This window comes from Mus caroli, unplaced genomic scaffold (assembly GCF_978045245.1).
Source record: "Mus caroli unplaced genomic scaffold, Mus_caroli_1 scaffold_14, whole genome shotgun sequence".
NCBI lineage: Eukaryota > Metazoa > Chordata > Mammalia > Rodentia > Muridae > Mus > Mus caroli.
In genome coordinates, this window is record NW_028227269.1 from 69763831 (window position 1) to 69780151 (window position 16321).

Below are 16321 nucleotides of genomic sequence, written 5' to 3' on the forward strand. Positions count from 1 at the left end.
CCCCCAAACTCTAGGTGCTCACATGCCACCCCTCATAAAGTCTGGGCTTTTATAGGAATTGATACGACCGCTGGCCTCACAACAGCATCCTTCTGTAAGACTTGAAAGGCCTTCTTCAGCAAAGCTCCGATTAAAAGCTAAAACAAACAAAAAGAGTTTTAGAACAATGTCCTTGATTGTTTTTTTTTTTTTTTCCCCTTCCAGTTACAAAATAGAGTTTAAAACAAAGGCCACCTCCAAACCCAAGTCCAAAGAAATGGTGTTCTGAGTACGGAGTGGACATTAGCTTGGGATGAAGAAACCCAGAGCCAAGGGTGAGGACTTGGAGCGTGGACACGTGAGGAAGGGGTTAAGTTTCAGAAAGTTGTCCCGGGAGCCCAAAGCCACGGCGCCCGCGGACCGGCCCTCGGGGCTGGCTGTAACAAGATGCTCGGCCCTCACCCGCCACCGCTGCCGGAGATGGAGCCGAGCCAATCGGCGCCGAGGGGACCGCGGTGCCGTCGGACCGAAAAAGGGGGCGCGGAGCCGGGGCGGGGCCGGGGCGGGGCGCAGGCGGCCCGGGCGCCTGACAGGAGCTGATCGCCGCGAGCCGGCGGAGGCGGTGGCGGGCGGGCGGGCGGGCGGGCGGGCGGGCGGGCGGGCGGGGTGTCGGGGCCGGGAGTGACGTAGCGTGGCCGGGGCGTTATCAGCTGCGGGGCGGCAGACGGGAGCAGCGCGGGATGCGAGTGCGGGAGGCATGAGCTCGCGGCCGGGGCCCTAGCGTGTACTGCTGCTCCCGGGCTGGCGGGGCCTCGGGGGGTCATGAAGCCGGACGCAGCGCGCGAGCCCGAGCCGCTGAGCCCCGGCCGGGGCGCGGAGGCCGAGGGGCGCTGGCGCGAGAGGGGCGAGGCGGACACGGAGCGGCAGCGCACCCGCGAGCGCCAGGAGGCCACGCTGGCGGGGCTGGCGGAGCTGGGATACCTGCGGCAACGCCAAGAGCTGCTGGTGCGCGGTGCGCTGCGCTGCTCCGGGACCGTGGGGACCGTCGCGCCGCGCGCCGGGGAGCTGCGGGGGGACGCGGCGCAGCGCAGCCGCCTGGAGGAGAAGTTCCTGGAAGAGAACATCTTGCTGCTGCGAAGGCAGTTGGTAGGTGGTGGCCGGTGGCCTGGCTGGAGGGTGGGCTGATGGCTTCTGGCAGTGGGATCCCTGGCCGCGACGTGACCCCCACCTCGATTTTCCCTGAGCCCGTGGTGTCGCGGATGCCCGCTGCCCGTGACTTCCACGCGTTGCTAGCGGATGCCTGCTTTGTGTCACCTGAGGAGCTGGCGGATTGCGGGGAGGGGTGGCTGTTCTTCTATCCTGCATTTGGAATTCTTGGAGTCCCTTGGTTCCAGTCTGAAAGTTAGGCTACTGCATGCCCCCTTCCTCCGAGGTTTGCAACCCCCACTTAAAATGCCATTTCACCTTGTGGTCTCCCTGGTTATCCCACCCCGGGAAGGGGGGCGGGGGTGCGCACAAAAGCGAGGAAGAGGCTTGTTGCTTGCCTAACTGTCCAACATTGAGTTTTACGGTTACGGCGAAGCTCCTGCTGGGAGCCGTGCCCTACCCGGTGCTTTCTCTCCTGCAAGTCTCTTTTGCCTGGGCTGGTGCTTAGTTTTAAATAGAAGTCCTTTGTATAAGGCAGCTAAAACTAGATGCAAATACTGGCAATTTGGCCGGAGACCCTGCCCCCTCCTCTTTTATCCGGTCCGCCAGCTGTGCTTGGTGGTGGAGGTGGGAGAAGAGAGAACCTGCTCGCTGGGAGTATTTATCTTATTGGATTTCTGTCACTGTCTCAGTCGTTCTGTGCAGTCTTCATTAGCAAGGAAGAAAAAGAACTTTGGACCTTCATGTGTTGAGAACAGCTTTTGATGCTGCCTCCAAATAATGGCGGCAGCTTTGTTTCAGTGACCTCAAAATGTAGTTTTGGAAACAGCAAAAAGATTCTTATCCCAGCGTGTTGTATTAGACTACTTAAGCTAGATAATGGCCCTCTGAAAGTGATGTTGTGGGTTGTCACGTGTTTTCTAGATTTTTTTTTTGTGTGTAGTTACAGAGCATCAAAGTGCTTTTACTTAATTCATTTTTTTTCTGATGAAATTCAATTTTTGGCACACAAGCATATGGCTTGCGTCTCTAAGCTTTCAGAAGTCATAGGTCGAGAGCAAGGACCATGTATCTATTTTGTAAGGATGTGTGCTGTGGTTTGTGCAATAGCTCTGTTTTGGCATTTTTACTGTTTCTTTGGTAGAAGAATAGAATTGTATGTACGTGAATTTGAGCCAGTTCTTTCTGGTTGTGACTGGTCGTTTACATTTCAGTATTGTCTTGTACAATAGCACCTTTTTTTTTTTTTTTCCCCGAATCTCAAGATTGAGAGCAGCGCATTCCTATTGTCCGCTTCAGGGGAGCAAGGCAGTGTGTCTGTCAGGAGAATTCCACTCCAGTCAATGTTTATGGTACTATTTTCATTTGTAGACTTGGCATTCTTGATTTAAACCAGATGCCTTTTGAGTTCTTTTGCTTTTCCAGCAGTGGGGAGCACTAGATGGCAGTGTGAGTTAGCACAATCAATCTGTCACCTTGGGAAACCCAAGCTGAGTTCAAATCTTGACGAGCTTTCCCTGGAGGGTTTTGGATTCTGCCAGCTCACATTATACTTGGCGCTGGCTATTAGTATTAATTTCTCACTTTCAAAGGCCTTAAGACTGATTAAGCCCCACTAAGCAACTAATAGAAAACAAAATTCTGTAGGCCATGACATTTGGCCAGAAAACCTCACCTAAGAAAGATTAGAGTGTAATGTAGAAAATCTGTTACTTTGACTTCAAGAGCCCACTGTGAAGGATTTTCTTTAAACTGGCTGCACACCAGATGATTCGAAGTCTATGCAAACTCCTTGCCCGCCGGACCTATAAAAAGTCAGTTTGCATAGATTCGTAAAAGCTAAAAACAACTCTTTTCCAACCTTGCAGTACCAGGTATCGAACACAGGCACAATAGCCAAGATCTCTACCAAGGAACTACAACTCAGCCACATATATATTCAAAATTTATTGTGTGATTGGTGTATGCAAATGAGTGCATTGGTGTGGCATATCCCTCCTGTGGAGGTCTGAGGACCAATTCCAGGAGCTGTTTCTCCCCTCCTGTCCCGGGTTCAGGGGACTGAATTCAGATGACCAGGCCTGGACAGCAAGCATCTTTACCCATGAGCCATGCTATAGCCCTGATATTATTTTTAATGAACAAAATTTGTGTTACCAAAAAAATTTTTTTTTAAAGATTTATTTATTTATTATATGTAAGTACATTGTAGCTGTCTTCAGACACTCCCGAAGAGGAAGTCAGATCTCATTACAGATGGTTGTGAGCCACCATGTGGTTGCTGGGATTTGAACTCTGGACCTTCAGAAGAGCAGTCAGGTGCTCTTACCCACTGAGCCATCTCACCAGCTCCCCAAAAAATTTTTGAGAAAGATCTAAAGATAGAGGGCATGCCTCGCCTTCTGATTATGCAGTAGCATTTTGATCTAAAAGGGCTTGGGGACACTCAGAGGAGTGGCTTCCATGGGGGACTTTCAGGTTTTGTCACTATGTGCTTCTTTGTTTATATTCTTTTCCTGCTTCTCTCTAATCAGAATTGTTTGAGGAGAAGAGACGCGGGTTTGTTGAATCAGTTGCAAGAACTTGACAAGCAGATAAGTGACCTGAGACTGGATGTGGAGAAGACTTCTGAAGAGCACCTGGAGACAGACAGCCGGCCTAGCTCAGGTGAGTGAGCGAGCGAGTGGATCTAGCGTTTATTTCCAGTGTGAAAACAACTGAACAGTAGCCCACCATTCATTTGCTCGAGGGGGAAGTAAATTCAACCCTATAAGATTTTCAATAATGGGGTTGAGCTGCCCAGTGATCCTTGAGTTTTAAAACGACAGACTTCCATTCAGATTTCTGGAAGCGCAAACAGACCTCCTTTGAAACCTGAGAAATCAGATCTGGTCTAGAAAATTAGTCACACTTCAGCTTCCTGAGATGGCTGCAGTTTCCCCTTCTTTTAAGCCATTTGGCTCCTTAAGTTTCTTTTTTCTTATACTATTTACTTGAGTGGTTTTGTTTTTGTAGCCCAGGCTGGCCTTGAGTCTACCCCCGTCCTCCAGCTTCAGCCTTCTGAATGCTGGGATTATAGGCACGAGCCACCGTACCCAGCCATACCCAGAGAAACCAGTTATTCCTTCTGAAACATTCCTGGTAAAGTTGAGGGTCTGGCAGATGTGGGTTCCTTTTTTTTCACACCTTTAAAGATGGGACAGAAAGTAGGATGAAAGGAACTTTGAACTGTCTCTAGTGTTACATGATTTTTGCCTTCTCTAAGAAATATTTGAAATAAAACCATATACTTAATTTTGTTTAAAAATCTACCATTTGTGTGATACACCCCCCCCCCTCCTGCACACACAAAGAACTGGGAACAAAAATGAGTTTTCCTTTTCTTTGATGTGCCAGCCTCTGGCCTTTTTAAATGATTATTTTTTAAAAGATTTACTTATTTTATGTATTGGATTCCATTACAGATAGTTGGGAGCCACCATGTTGTTGCTGGGATTTGAACTCAGGACCTCTGGAAGAGCAGTCAGTGCTCTTAAGCGCTGAGCCACCTCTCCAGCCTGCCTCTTGTCTTTTTAACATAATGGTGTGTTATTGCTTGATAGGATCCTAATTCCAGCCATCCTTTTCCTTGTAGGGTTTTATGAGCTGAGTGATGGAGCTTCTGGCTCCCTCTCTAACTCCTCGAACTCCGTGTTCAGTGAGTGTTTGTCCAGTTGCCATTCCAGCACCTGCTTCTGCAGCCCCTTGGAGGCGGCCTTGACCATCTCAGAAGGTTGCCCCAAATCTGCAGGTAAGGATTTTAGCATGGACTGAAGCTCTAATTGGAAGAGGTCAGGGGTCTTTATGGCTATGTAGCTTCAGCTATCTTTTGATAGGAAATAATTTGGGCAGTGTGCTGCGTGTACTCAATGCCACAGTTTGACTTAGAGGAACATCTACACTCCCCAGCTCTTTGGTGACAGTCGGCTTTACATTATGGAATTAGAAAGGCACCTTACTCTTGGAGGAATTGTCCCTGTATTAGAGAGACAGAGCTCTGGTTCTTTGCTGTTTAACATCTCCCCTTCCTCCCTCTCCCTCCCTCCCTCTCTCCCTCCTTCTTTTCTCACCCCTTTCTGATGTTGGTGATTGAATCCAGGGCTTTTCATTAAACACATACTATTCATCTACAGCCCCATTTCTATCTTCTTCTTTGTGTTTCTGGGGTACCCCTGGCTATCTCTCTCTCTGTCTCTTTTTTTTTTATGTCCATCAGTCTAGCCAAGGACTGCTGACACTTTGGGAGTGGTGGCCCTTCCACATAATAGCTTCTCAGAATACTCCACATAATGAAACTGCCCATAGTCTGTATGTCATAATTCTCCACTGCCCCAGACAGGCATGATATTGCAAGTATGGAAGAACTTATGATGACCTGTATATATTTATCTTCCTTGAATTTTCCCAACAGGTTTTCAGGGTGCAATTGTTAACATTTGGGGTACAGTTAAGAAAAGAAAATGAGGGGCTGGAGAGATGGCTCAGCAGTTAAAAGCACTTACTGCTTTTGTAGAGAACTTGGGCTCAGGTCTCAGTATAACCATCTGTAACTCTTGGTCCAGGGGTCTGACCTTTGCAGGTTCCTGCACACATGGTATATATACACACCCTCAGGCACATACACATAAAATTAAATATAAAAGACCCGAGGCCTAGTGAGCTTATTTAAACGATTTAAGGTTACATAGTTGGGCCATAGCAGGACTCAAACTCAGATCTAACTTATGTTCTGCCACCACTCCAAGGGAATTCAGAAATGGCTATGTTCAGCCATCTCATCTGTTGTTTTTGTTTTTAAGTGGCCTGCAGCCACAGGTATTGTGAGACATTTCCACTTGAGAGTTGCCCCTGAAAGTCAGAACTCAAGAGCTCCCCCTTATTCCTGTTGTATTTTGGTAACAGAACAGCAGAGAAAGCAAGAGGATTGGAGCTGGGGGTGGCAGCAGGATGGGCCACAACGTTCATGGTTTTCATCCAAGTACAAGGCTGATTGAGTCCAACAAAGCAGACAGCACACTGAGCAGCTGAGGTTGCTAATTGGTCAAGCCTTTCTGTTTGTACAGTGTGTGTTGTCAGCAGCAATCGACCATTTGGGAGAGCACAGAACCCTGTTATCTCGTGTCAGTCTCGTGTCTGGGCCTCAAGTTCACTGTTGATTGCTTCCCATCACCCCGCAGATCTGGTTTCAGAGGGAAACTTTATAAACCCATTAAGAGGCACGTTGGACAGGTTTTCCTCCAAGACAGACCCCTAGTGCTTCCAAATGCCACATCCTTATATAACTGAGACAGTTGGGCTGGGTCTTGGGAGACAGTTTTGTCTGCTCTAAGTAGAGACAGGAGATAAATGGCAGCTCATAGGCAAATGTGACTTTAAGGCAAAGAGCGGGGTTTTAAGGTACTGGGGAGGATAATGGGAAATGGTGTTAGCTAGGGAGGTCTCATTCCCCCCCTTCCCTCCTCCCCCCTCCCTCCTTCTCCCTCCCTCCCTCCCTCTCTCCCTCCCTCCCTCTTGTTTCATTGTATTTTGACATGGACAGTTTTGAAATATAAGAAGCTTCTTTTAAAATAGGATTTTATGTGTATGAATGTTGAGTAAGTTCACCACATGTGTACAGTGTCCACAGACCAGAAGAGGCATAGGGTCCTCTAGGGCTGTCAGGGCTCCGAGCAGCCGTGTGGTGCTGAGAACTGAACCCAGGCCCTCCCTGAGAGTAGCAGGCGCTCTTAACTGCTGAACCTTGTCTCTAGCCCCAACAAATTTATCCTTCAAAACTGCTCAAACTTTAAAAATTCCTTACCCTATTAAAATATTGTCTTTTCTGTCACTGTTAAAGGTATACGGTGACTGTTAAATTTTATTAGTTGTTATTGTAATACGATCTGGGGGCTGGTGAGAAGGCTTGGTGATTCAGAGCGCACACTGCTTTTGTAGAACACCCACCTTAGGTGGCTTACGACGGCTTGTAATTCTAGCTCCAGAGGATCTGGTCCTCTTCTCACCTCTGTGGGCACCACACTCAGGTGCACTAACACATAAGCAAAGTTAAAAATAAGAGCACTCCTTTAAAAAGCCTTGATCTGTTTTATTGATTTTTTTCCCCACAAAGGATAGTTATGTTTAAATGGATTCCATTTTGTATTTTTTTGTTTTTAAAAAAATACAAAAATGGCCACAGCAAGTGTCTTAAATATTTTAAAGAGAAACCAGAGGAAGGAGAGTAGACCAGAAAAAGAAAACAAAAAGTTCTAAGGTGCAGTTATTGGAAACAGAAAGTAAATATTGCTTTTCACTTATCACACTGGAAGGTACCGTTAGGATTTTGATGTGCTTCATGTCAGAGTTTGTTTGCATAAAGTTTTATCCTGATTGATATCATGATTTTCACTAAGCTTCATGAAGTATTTCCTTACATTATTCAGTAGTTTCAGAGCATTATGAATGGCTATCTTTTTTTTTTTTTTTTTGGTCAAAATTCTTGAATAGTGCTTGCTGTCATTCAGTCATCCATGCGCTTCAAGTAAGCTTGCAGAGGAACAAGTGTGGACTAGTTCTCGATCCTTTGCTACTCTGTCTCCACCCAGTTCACCTTAGTAACTCTGGTCAGAGTCGAAGTGGCTCTACCGATTCATTTCTTCAGTGTGTCTTTACATGTTTTTCAGATCTCATAGGATGGTTGGAATGTAAAGGCGGCCCCTGTGAAGACCAGGCCTCAGGGACAGTGTGCAGTTCCCCCTCCACACCACAATTTAATTCCCTTGATGTCATTGCAGATGTGAATCCTAAATACCAGTGTGACCTTGTGTCTAAAAACGGGAATGACGTATATCGCTACCCCAGTCCACTTCATGCTGTGGCTGTGCAGAGCCCAATGTTTCTCCTTTGTCTGACGGGCAACTCTCTGAGGGAAGAGGAGGGGCTTGGGAACCATGCCAGCGACATCTGCATTGGATCTGAACTGAACGCCACCAAAACAGACAATTCCCTGACATCTCCAAGCAGTTTGTGGTCCGCTTCCCATCCTGCATCCAGTAAGAAAATGGATGGGTACATTCTGAGCCTCGTGCAGAAGAAAACACACCCTGTAAGGACCAATAAACCTAGAACCAGTGTGAACGCTGACCCTACCAAGGGCCTTCTGAGGAATGGAAGTGTGTGTGTCAGGGCCCCTAGTGGCGTCCCACCGGGCAGCAGTGTGAACCTCAAGAATACAAAACAGATGTGTTTGCCCGCTGGGGGAATAACCTCTTTGGAAAACGGGCCATTCTCCCCTCCTAAGCAGAGGTCCAAAGACTCAAAGACAGACCAGTTAGAAAGCAAGAGGTTGGCTCTGCCGGAGAGCTGCTCGGCAGGCGTCGCCATGGAACCCCAAAGCAAGCATCTGCCCAAAGCCGCCAAGGCAGCCTCTCAAGAGCTCACAAGGTGTCAAGCCGGGCTGGGGGAATCCATGAAGGAAAGCAATCAGGCCTCCGCTGTTTCTCCTAAAACAAGTCCTGGCAGAGGCCCTGTCGCCCCCGCAGAGAGCAAAGTCCTGCAGCTCCCGAAAAAGATGTCGCAGAAGAACAGCCTCCAGGCTGTGCCCGCACTGGACAGGCCGGCCTTGGACTTCAAAAGCGAGGGCTCGTCTCAAAGCCTCGAGGAAGGGCATCTGGTGAAAGCTCAGTTCATTCCGGGGCAGCAGGCGGCCGCCAGGCCTCACCGTGCACACAGGAACCCGGGTGTCGCAAGGAGCGCCACCTTGAAGGCCCGCGGCCAGGCAGCCATGGAACACGGCCTGCCCACCGTCAGGGAGAAACCGCGGGCGGCAGGCAAGAAGTGCCGTTTCCCAGACGACTCGGATACAAATAAGAAACTCAGGAAGACCTCCGCCAAGAGCCGGCGCAGTGGCGGGCTGCAGGACGCTGGCCTTCCCGGCAGGGCCCTGGGCACCGGCGGCCATCGGGCGGGTAGCAGGGCGCACGCGCATGGCCGGGAGCCGGTGGTGGCCAAACCGAAGCACAAGCGAACCGACTACCGGCGGTGGAAGTCGTCGGCCGAGGTCTCCTACGAAGAAGCCCTGCGGAGGGCCCGGAGGGCTCGCAGGGAGCATGGGGCTGCCTACCCGGTGGCTGTGGCCCTGCCGTACGCCAGCCCCTATGCCTACGTGCCCAGCGACTCCGAGTACTCGGCGGAGTGCGAGTCGCTCTTCCACTCCACGGTGGTGGACACCAGCGAGGACGAGCAGAGCAACTACACCACCAACTGCTTCGGCGACAGCGAGTCCAGCGTGAGCGAAGGCGACTTCGTGGGCGAGAGCACCACCACGAGCGACTCGGAGGAGAGCGGGGGTTTAATCTGGTCCCAGTTTGTCCAGACTCTCCCGATTCAAACGGTCACAGCCCCAGACCTCCACACCCGTCCCACAAAAACCTTTGTCAAAATCAAGGCCTCGCACAACCTCAAGAAGAAGATCCTCCGCTTCCGCTCTGGCTCTTTGAAACTGATGACTACCGTTTGAGTAGCTGATGTAGCGAGTGTCTTCTCCTCCCCCTAGTCTCTGAAAAAAAGAAAAAAGAAAAAGGTGTTGTCTTAATATTTGTGTCTTACTTAAGTGGAATACTTTCCTTTCACTAGGATAAACCCAAGATAAATTATGTCTCGCGGTCATGTATGGACGCTAGTGCCTTTAATGGAAGGTGAAGGATGTATCGCTAGTTAGAAGTGAATATTGAGGTCTTAGTGGTGGTGATAGTGAATGCATTTTGATTATCAGATGTTTCGTCCGAGTGTCTGACCAAGTACAGGTGTGTGATGTTCAAGTTTTATTTGGATGAGACCTTTTGTTTCCAAGGTCCGTGGATAAAAATTTTAAGCCGTGAACTCGCTCCTTGATCCTTTAGGGTTTTGTCCCTGAAAGGGCTTTCAGGTTGAGGGGCATCGTATACAATTGTGTAGAGTAGGTAGAAAAAAACAAACAAACAAACAAGCAAAACAGTCATTGCTTTCTGTAAATTTTTTATATAGTCAACACTCTACGATGTCTCTCCATCCTATTTTCTTCTTAGAAGTACACTTTTTACTGGATTTAGAACTTAGTAGACCAGACTTTTAATCTGGAGGTGGTAAACTGGATAGGGAGACTGATAGGACCTTAAAAGGATTCACAAAAACCTTTGCCACCTGTAGTGCCTCAGCTTTCGTTACAGTAGTCCTTTCATGGGCCATATATCCAGCAGTTTTTGATGCCTTTCTATCTCTCTGCTCCTAATTTGTAGCCAATACAACTGTTTGTCCCTTAGAGGGCTTGCCTTTGGGATAAAGTGTTGGTCCCTTGGCGCAAAGAAATTCCCCCTTACTGGGCTTGACTCCAAGCCCAAACAGAATTGCTCTCACCAAGCACTGACCTGAACAGTAGTGCAGTTCAGCCCTCACCGGACCGCTGACTTATCTGGAAGGGCATTACATTTTTTTAAAAAAGCTTTTGGTAAACAGTATTGTGTAAAATAGAGTTTTTAAAATACTGATCTATGCATGTTTTGTGCATGAGTAGTCGTTCCTTGGATTCCTGTTTTGATATTCCTGTTGTTGAATTACTGTATGATATAAACAGTATGTGTTTTATATATATATCATTGTGTAAATTTAATATAACACATTATATGCTGTACTAAATGATTTGTTTTATTGCTGTTAAACTTTGTTATTTGTTATAAAAACCAGATGTTTACACCTATAAATCGTGTGCCGGCTGTTGGTGTTATTTTTGAGATTTACATTAGACTTGTTCTAGAGTAGAATATTATTTGCAATAATTAAATAGGTTTTACCCAGCTCAGAGAGGATAATGAATCGGAAACCTTTTTTAAAAAAAAATTAAATTAGGTTTATGAGTTCTATTTTTGCGTGTGAGTGCTTTGCCTGCACCCGTGGATGCGGACCACGTGTTTGGCTGGTGCCTGTGGAGGTCACAAGAATTAACTGGAGTTACTGGTGGTTGTAAACTCTTCTGTCGGTACTGAGAATTGAACCAAGGTCCTTTGTAAGAGCAATAAGGGCTCATAGGTAGTAAGCCATCTCTCCAGCCCCCCAAAACATTTCCTTAGTTAAAAGTTCAGGTAGTTTAAGTTCAGGTAATTCTTACCTGTCTTTGTTTTGTTTGTTTGCTTATTTGTTTTGTGAGACAGGGTCTAAGCTGTAGCCCAGGCTGGTCTGAAATTCACTATTTAGCACAGGCTGGCCCTGAATTTTGACATTCAAGCTTCATTAATCACTTGAGTGAGTAGCTAGAATTACAGATATGCACCACCATGCCCCATTTTAGATGACTTAGTCAAGTAATTTGGGAAGAAACCACCCCAAGCTTTCATTACATTTTTTAAACTATGGAAAGTTGAAAGGACCGTACAATAAACAAATGTGTAGTCAGCACCCAGCTTCAAAAGTTAGAGCATTTTTGCCTTGTTTGCTTTAACTCTGTGCGTGAGACCAGATTGCTGCGGTTGTGGGCCAAAGCCATACGGCAATTTTGCCATCTCCCAGTGGCAACTGCTGCTTTACCTATTAGACAGGCTCTCAGTATGTAGCTCTGCTTGGCCTGGAACTCCTGGCCTTTTAACCCACAGAAATCCACCTGCCATTGCCTCCAGAATTCTGGGATCAAAGGCATGTGCCACCATGCCCAGCCTGCTATGTTATTTTAAAGTATTTTAGGAGTGGTCTTTTATCTCCTAAAAATTCAAATATGCATTTCCTAAGTGCAAGAAGATTTTCTAGCATAATGATACTGTGATCACACTTTGAATCCACAGGAACTCATCAAAAATTTTTCCCCCATTTTGAGAGAACACATGATAACCCCTGGGCTGGCTTCAAACAATACAACCCAGATTGGCTTTGAACTCAATTCTGCTTCTGCCCTATCTCTTCTGGGGTGACACGTGTGTACCACAACGCCTGGCCTGTCTCAAGAACTTTTAAATAGCAGACTCGTACCTCTTCCATTGCAACCAGGAGTCAACTGATGCTGCCCATTACACTTGGTTATAGGCTGTATAGGTTTCTAGTCTTTTTAGTTTAGAATCACCTGTATTTTTTTTTTTAAAATGGCCTTAGCCTTCTGAAGGTTGGAATTATTGCCTTAAAGAAGGAGCCTGCTCTCTAGATTTGGTATTTTCTTCTATTGTAGTGTAGAATCTAGACCCTGTGTTTCTCATAAATAAGCCGACGTTCGTGTTTAAGTCTTCTTGGCAAGGTTTCACCAGGGGTGCTGTGTTCTTGAACCAGCTCACATCAAGAGACATCAGCTCACACCTTTGTTACTGAGCAGAGTAGTGAGTGACCCTTAGGCTAAGTCGGTGCACACTGATGTTTCTGCTATAAAAGTATTCTTGGGTTGCATATGAGTAGCACTGATGGGAGATTCTTTTTTTTTTGAGACAGGGTTTCTCTGTGTAGACCAGGCTGTCCTCTAGCACAGAGATCTTCCTGCTCTGGGATTAAAGGAGTGTGCCACCATCACCCAACTTCAAATACCTTTTCAGTGAAAAAAAAAAGGCATCAGACTTTATGGGTTACTTGGGTTTACCCAGCTTAGAAAAAGTTAGTACTTAGCCACAAAGAGCTACTCAGGCATTCTTCATTTGCATACAAGGCCTTTCTGGTTCTCTGGTGGAGTTGGTTATTTTGTGTTTAGCTGGTTTTTAGTGACCAAAGGCATTCTATAAGGCTTGGGTAAGGTTTTTGACATACGAAGATATATATTTAAAAAAAAAATTTTTTTTTAGGTCAACAGTCTCAGGGATGTTTCTCTTAATTTATCTACTTTGGAGTTCTCTGACAACAGGGATAAATTCAGATTCTACATCCACTGGAGGCTAGGCTGTGGCGGTGTGGTCTCAGAATTGTCTTTTCCCAAGATAACCTTTCTGTTTCCTCTGGGACCAGCAAGTGTTGAGTTACTCTTCCTATGTTCATCCTGGTCCTTTCACCAGGAGCCTTTAGTGATCTCAGGACTATGGGGACACCTCCGTCCTGGATTCTGAATGACTTCCAAATCAAAACACTTGACTGAGGAGAGAAAGCTTAGTCACTAAAACAACCGTAGGAATCGGAGGTTGATTCTTAGAGCACACAGACAAAGCAGGGCACGGGGCTAGGCATACGTAGCTCCAATGCCTTGCACTTGTGATCCTCCTGCCTCAGCGAGGACTGTAAACCTGTGCCAGCAGGCTCCGCACACACGGGTCTTTCTGGAGCTAGGTGGCTTTGTCTTGTCACAGGTGTGTGCTGAAGTTCTTAGAAACTGCAGAAATGTATTCCAAACTGATTGTGCCACCTGACAGCCAGCGGTGGTTCCAGTCGCTTTGTGTCTTTGTCAGAACAGGGCATGCTCAGTCATTTTAATTTTAGCCAATTCAGTGAATGTGCAGTGTCATTTTTTTTTTATCATCTTACGTTGCATATCCCTGATGACTAACGGTGCTGAGGACTTTTTCATGTTATAACCTTTGTCTATTCAAGAAACTGAGTTGCTTGGCTCCTACCCTTTGATACACGCAGTGACTAGTTTTTCTTCTTTTTAGTCTGTGGTTTGCCTTTCGCTTTCCTCTTTTTTTCTTTTAACCTTCATGCTGGTACTCAAACTCAGACCCTGTGCATGCTAGACGTATATGCTTCAAAGCTGAGCTGTATTTGCAGCCTGCCCTTTAGTTTTCTAAAAGTGTGTGTGAGTGTCTGTGTGTATGTTGAAGTGGGGTATATGGACATATGAGGGTCTCTTTGTGTGTGTGTGTGTGTCTCTCTCTCTGTGTCTGTGTATTGGCATGGGGTATATGGACATATGAGGACGTATGTCTTTTTGTGTGTGTATGTGTTGTCGTGGAGCATATTGGACATAGGAGGCAGGTAGCTGCAGGTGTTGGAACCCTCTGGAATTGCAGTTACAGCTAGTTGTGAGCCATCCAACAGGGGCCCTAGGAGCTGAGCATAGATCCTTTGCAAGAGCAGTTGGTGCTCTTAACCACTGGTCCATCTTTCCAACCTCTGCCTTTTAGTGTTAAGTGGTGTCTCTGAATAAAAGTCTTCCATGTTCATCATGGCAAGTTTTCTATTTCTCCTTTTCTTGTTCATGATTTCAAAGTCCTACTTAGGAAGCCTTTGCCTAAACCAATTTATTGTGAAGATTTTATTTTTTCTGGAAATTTTATTATTTTCACCTTACATATAAGCCAAAGATCAAATGGGTCTGTCGTCTGTGCAGGGGTCTGTCTGCTTCTGGACGTTGTTCTGTCCATGTGGCTAGTTTCCCCTCCCCAATCAGCACTGCACTGTATTGAATTTTGGAGTTTTGAACTGTCTTGAAATTGGGCCTTTGGTTTCTCTTTGTCTCCTTAATTCCTTTGTTTGCTCTAGATCCTTCACATTGTCATTCCACTGGGCGGGAGGCCTGCTGAGTTTGGGATTGCTAGCTCATGAAGTATAGCTCACTGTAGAGACATGTTCATCTCAACACTATCATTTATTTATTGTTTATTTATTTATTTACTTCTAATTTGAGACAGGGCCTTACTGTGTATCCCAATCTGGTCTTAAAACTCACTGTGTACTCACTATCTTCACACTTCTGGCAATCCTGCCTCAGCATAGACATGCACACTCCACTTGGCTTAATGAGTCTTTGGATTCATAAGCAGCCGCCTCTGATGCTGCCTCCTCCCCCTCCTTCACATTAGCAGTGTTTTGTAGTCTTCATCATTTGACTTTATTTTTATTTTATTTATTTTTAAAATTTGTTTTGTTTTGTTATTGTTTTTTTTCTGAGACAGGGTTTTTCTGTATAGCCCTGGCTGTCCTGGAACTCACTCTGTAGACCAGACTGGCCTCGAACTCAGAAATCTGCCTACCTCTGCCTCCCAAGTGTTGGTATTAAAGGCATGCACCACCACTTCCCTGCCTTTTATTTTATGTTTTGAGATAGGGTTTCACCTATTCCAGGTTAGCCTAGAACTTTCTATGTAGCCTAGGATGAACTTGAATTTCTGATCCTCCTGTCTCCACCTCTCGAGAGCTCAGAACATAGGCTGTCCTCCACACCTAGTTTTATGCCATGCTGGAGTCAAACTGAGATCTGTGTGCAGTAGGCAAGCACTCTACTGACTATGCTTCACCCTAGCTTTTTATATATGCTTAATGATGTGTCTTGATATTGCAAATAGAATTAAAATATTTTCTAAATAGTTTATTTATTTATTTATTTATTGCTTTATTTTTCGAGTTAGGGTTTCTCTGTGTAGCCCTGGCTGTTCTGGAACTTGCTCTGTAGACCAGGCTGGCCTTGAACTCCCTGAGGTCTTCCTGCCTCTGCCTCCTGAGTGCTGGGAATAAATGCTTGCACCACCACCATTGGTGGGGCCTAGTAATTCCTTTGTAAATGCTACTTTTTTATATATCATCTTTAAGGTCTGTGCTACCAGGGAAATTGGACTTCTCCTTTGTGGGCTTTTAGTCTCTTTCATAAAATAACTTAGAATTGCACTCGGAAGGAAGTTCAAGGACAACTTTATTAGAGTTTGAGACGAAAGCATCAGGGCAGGCCAATTGAGAATTTCAGCAGCTGCTGTAAGATGAAAGATGGAGACAGAGAAAATCATGCTATTATGAGTTAGGGCTCATGAACAGGCAGGTCTGTCAGGCAGGGAGCTGTCGACAAATAGCTGTAAAGAAAGTATAGGTGGGGGTGGGGGGAGAGGTGGGGGTGGGGGGAGAGGTGGGGGTGGGGGGAGAGGTGGGGGTGAGGGGAGAGGTGGGGGTGGGGGGAGAGGTGGGGGCGGGGTGAGGACATCTTCAGAGAAACAGTGAAAAAGCCCAGAGTATCAAAGCAAGCATACTTAGGCTTTTGGACAGTATCTTAGTTAGGGCTTATTGCTGTGAACAGGCACCATGACCAAGGCAACTCTTATAAAGGACAACATTTAATTGGGGCTGGCTTACAGGTTCAGAGGTTCAGCCCATTACCATCAAGGTGGAAGCATGGCAGTGACCAGGCAGATGTGGGACTGGAGGAGCTGAGAGTTCTATATTTACATCCAAAGACAAACAGGAGACGACTGTGAGGGGGTCTTCTCACCGTGACACACTTCCTCCAACAAGGCCACACCTCCTAATCGTGCCACTCCCTGGG

The 16321-nt window shown here is 46.5% G+C and overlaps 1 protein-coding gene across 2 annotated transcripts; it reads left to right on the forward strand.

Moving 5' to 3' along the window:
- The first annotated feature begins 693 nt into the window (after positions 1-693).
- Dact1 (dishevelled binding antagonist of beta catenin 1) lies at positions 694-10874 on the forward strand. Of its 2 annotated transcripts, none has more exons than XM_021179202.3 (4): positions 694-1125; positions 3660-3792; positions 4760-4915; positions 7827-10874. In XM_021179202.3, exons 1-4 carry the CDS (start codon positions 802-804, stop codon positions 9659-9661), a joined length of 2448 nt encoding a protein of 815 aa, XP_021034861.1. In that variant the 5' UTR covers positions 694-801; the 3' UTR covers positions 9662-10874. The 2 variants fall into 2 exon arrangements, with proteins under 2 accessions (XP_021034861.1, XP_021034862.1); XM_021179203.3 differs by having other exon boundaries at positions 7938-10874.
- Positions 10875-16321: the final 5447 nt, after the last annotated feature.

What these genes read in the sequence shown, in the direction of transcription:
- Dact1 (XM_021179202.3), top strand. Translation starts at nt 802, where the DNA reads ATGAAGCCGGACGCAGCGCGCGAGCCCGAGCCGCTGAGCCCCGGCCGG. An exon ending in TGCTGCTGCGAAGGCAGTTG is followed by an intron (nt 1,126 to 3,659) that starts GTAGGTGGTGGC and finishes CTCTCTAATCAG; the next exon opens with AATTGTTTGAGGAGAAGAGA. An exon ending in AGACAGCCGGCCTAGCTCAG is followed by an intron (nt 3,793 to 4,759) that starts GTGAGTGAGCGA and finishes TTTTCCTTGTAG; the next exon opens with GGTTTTATGAGCTGAGTGAT.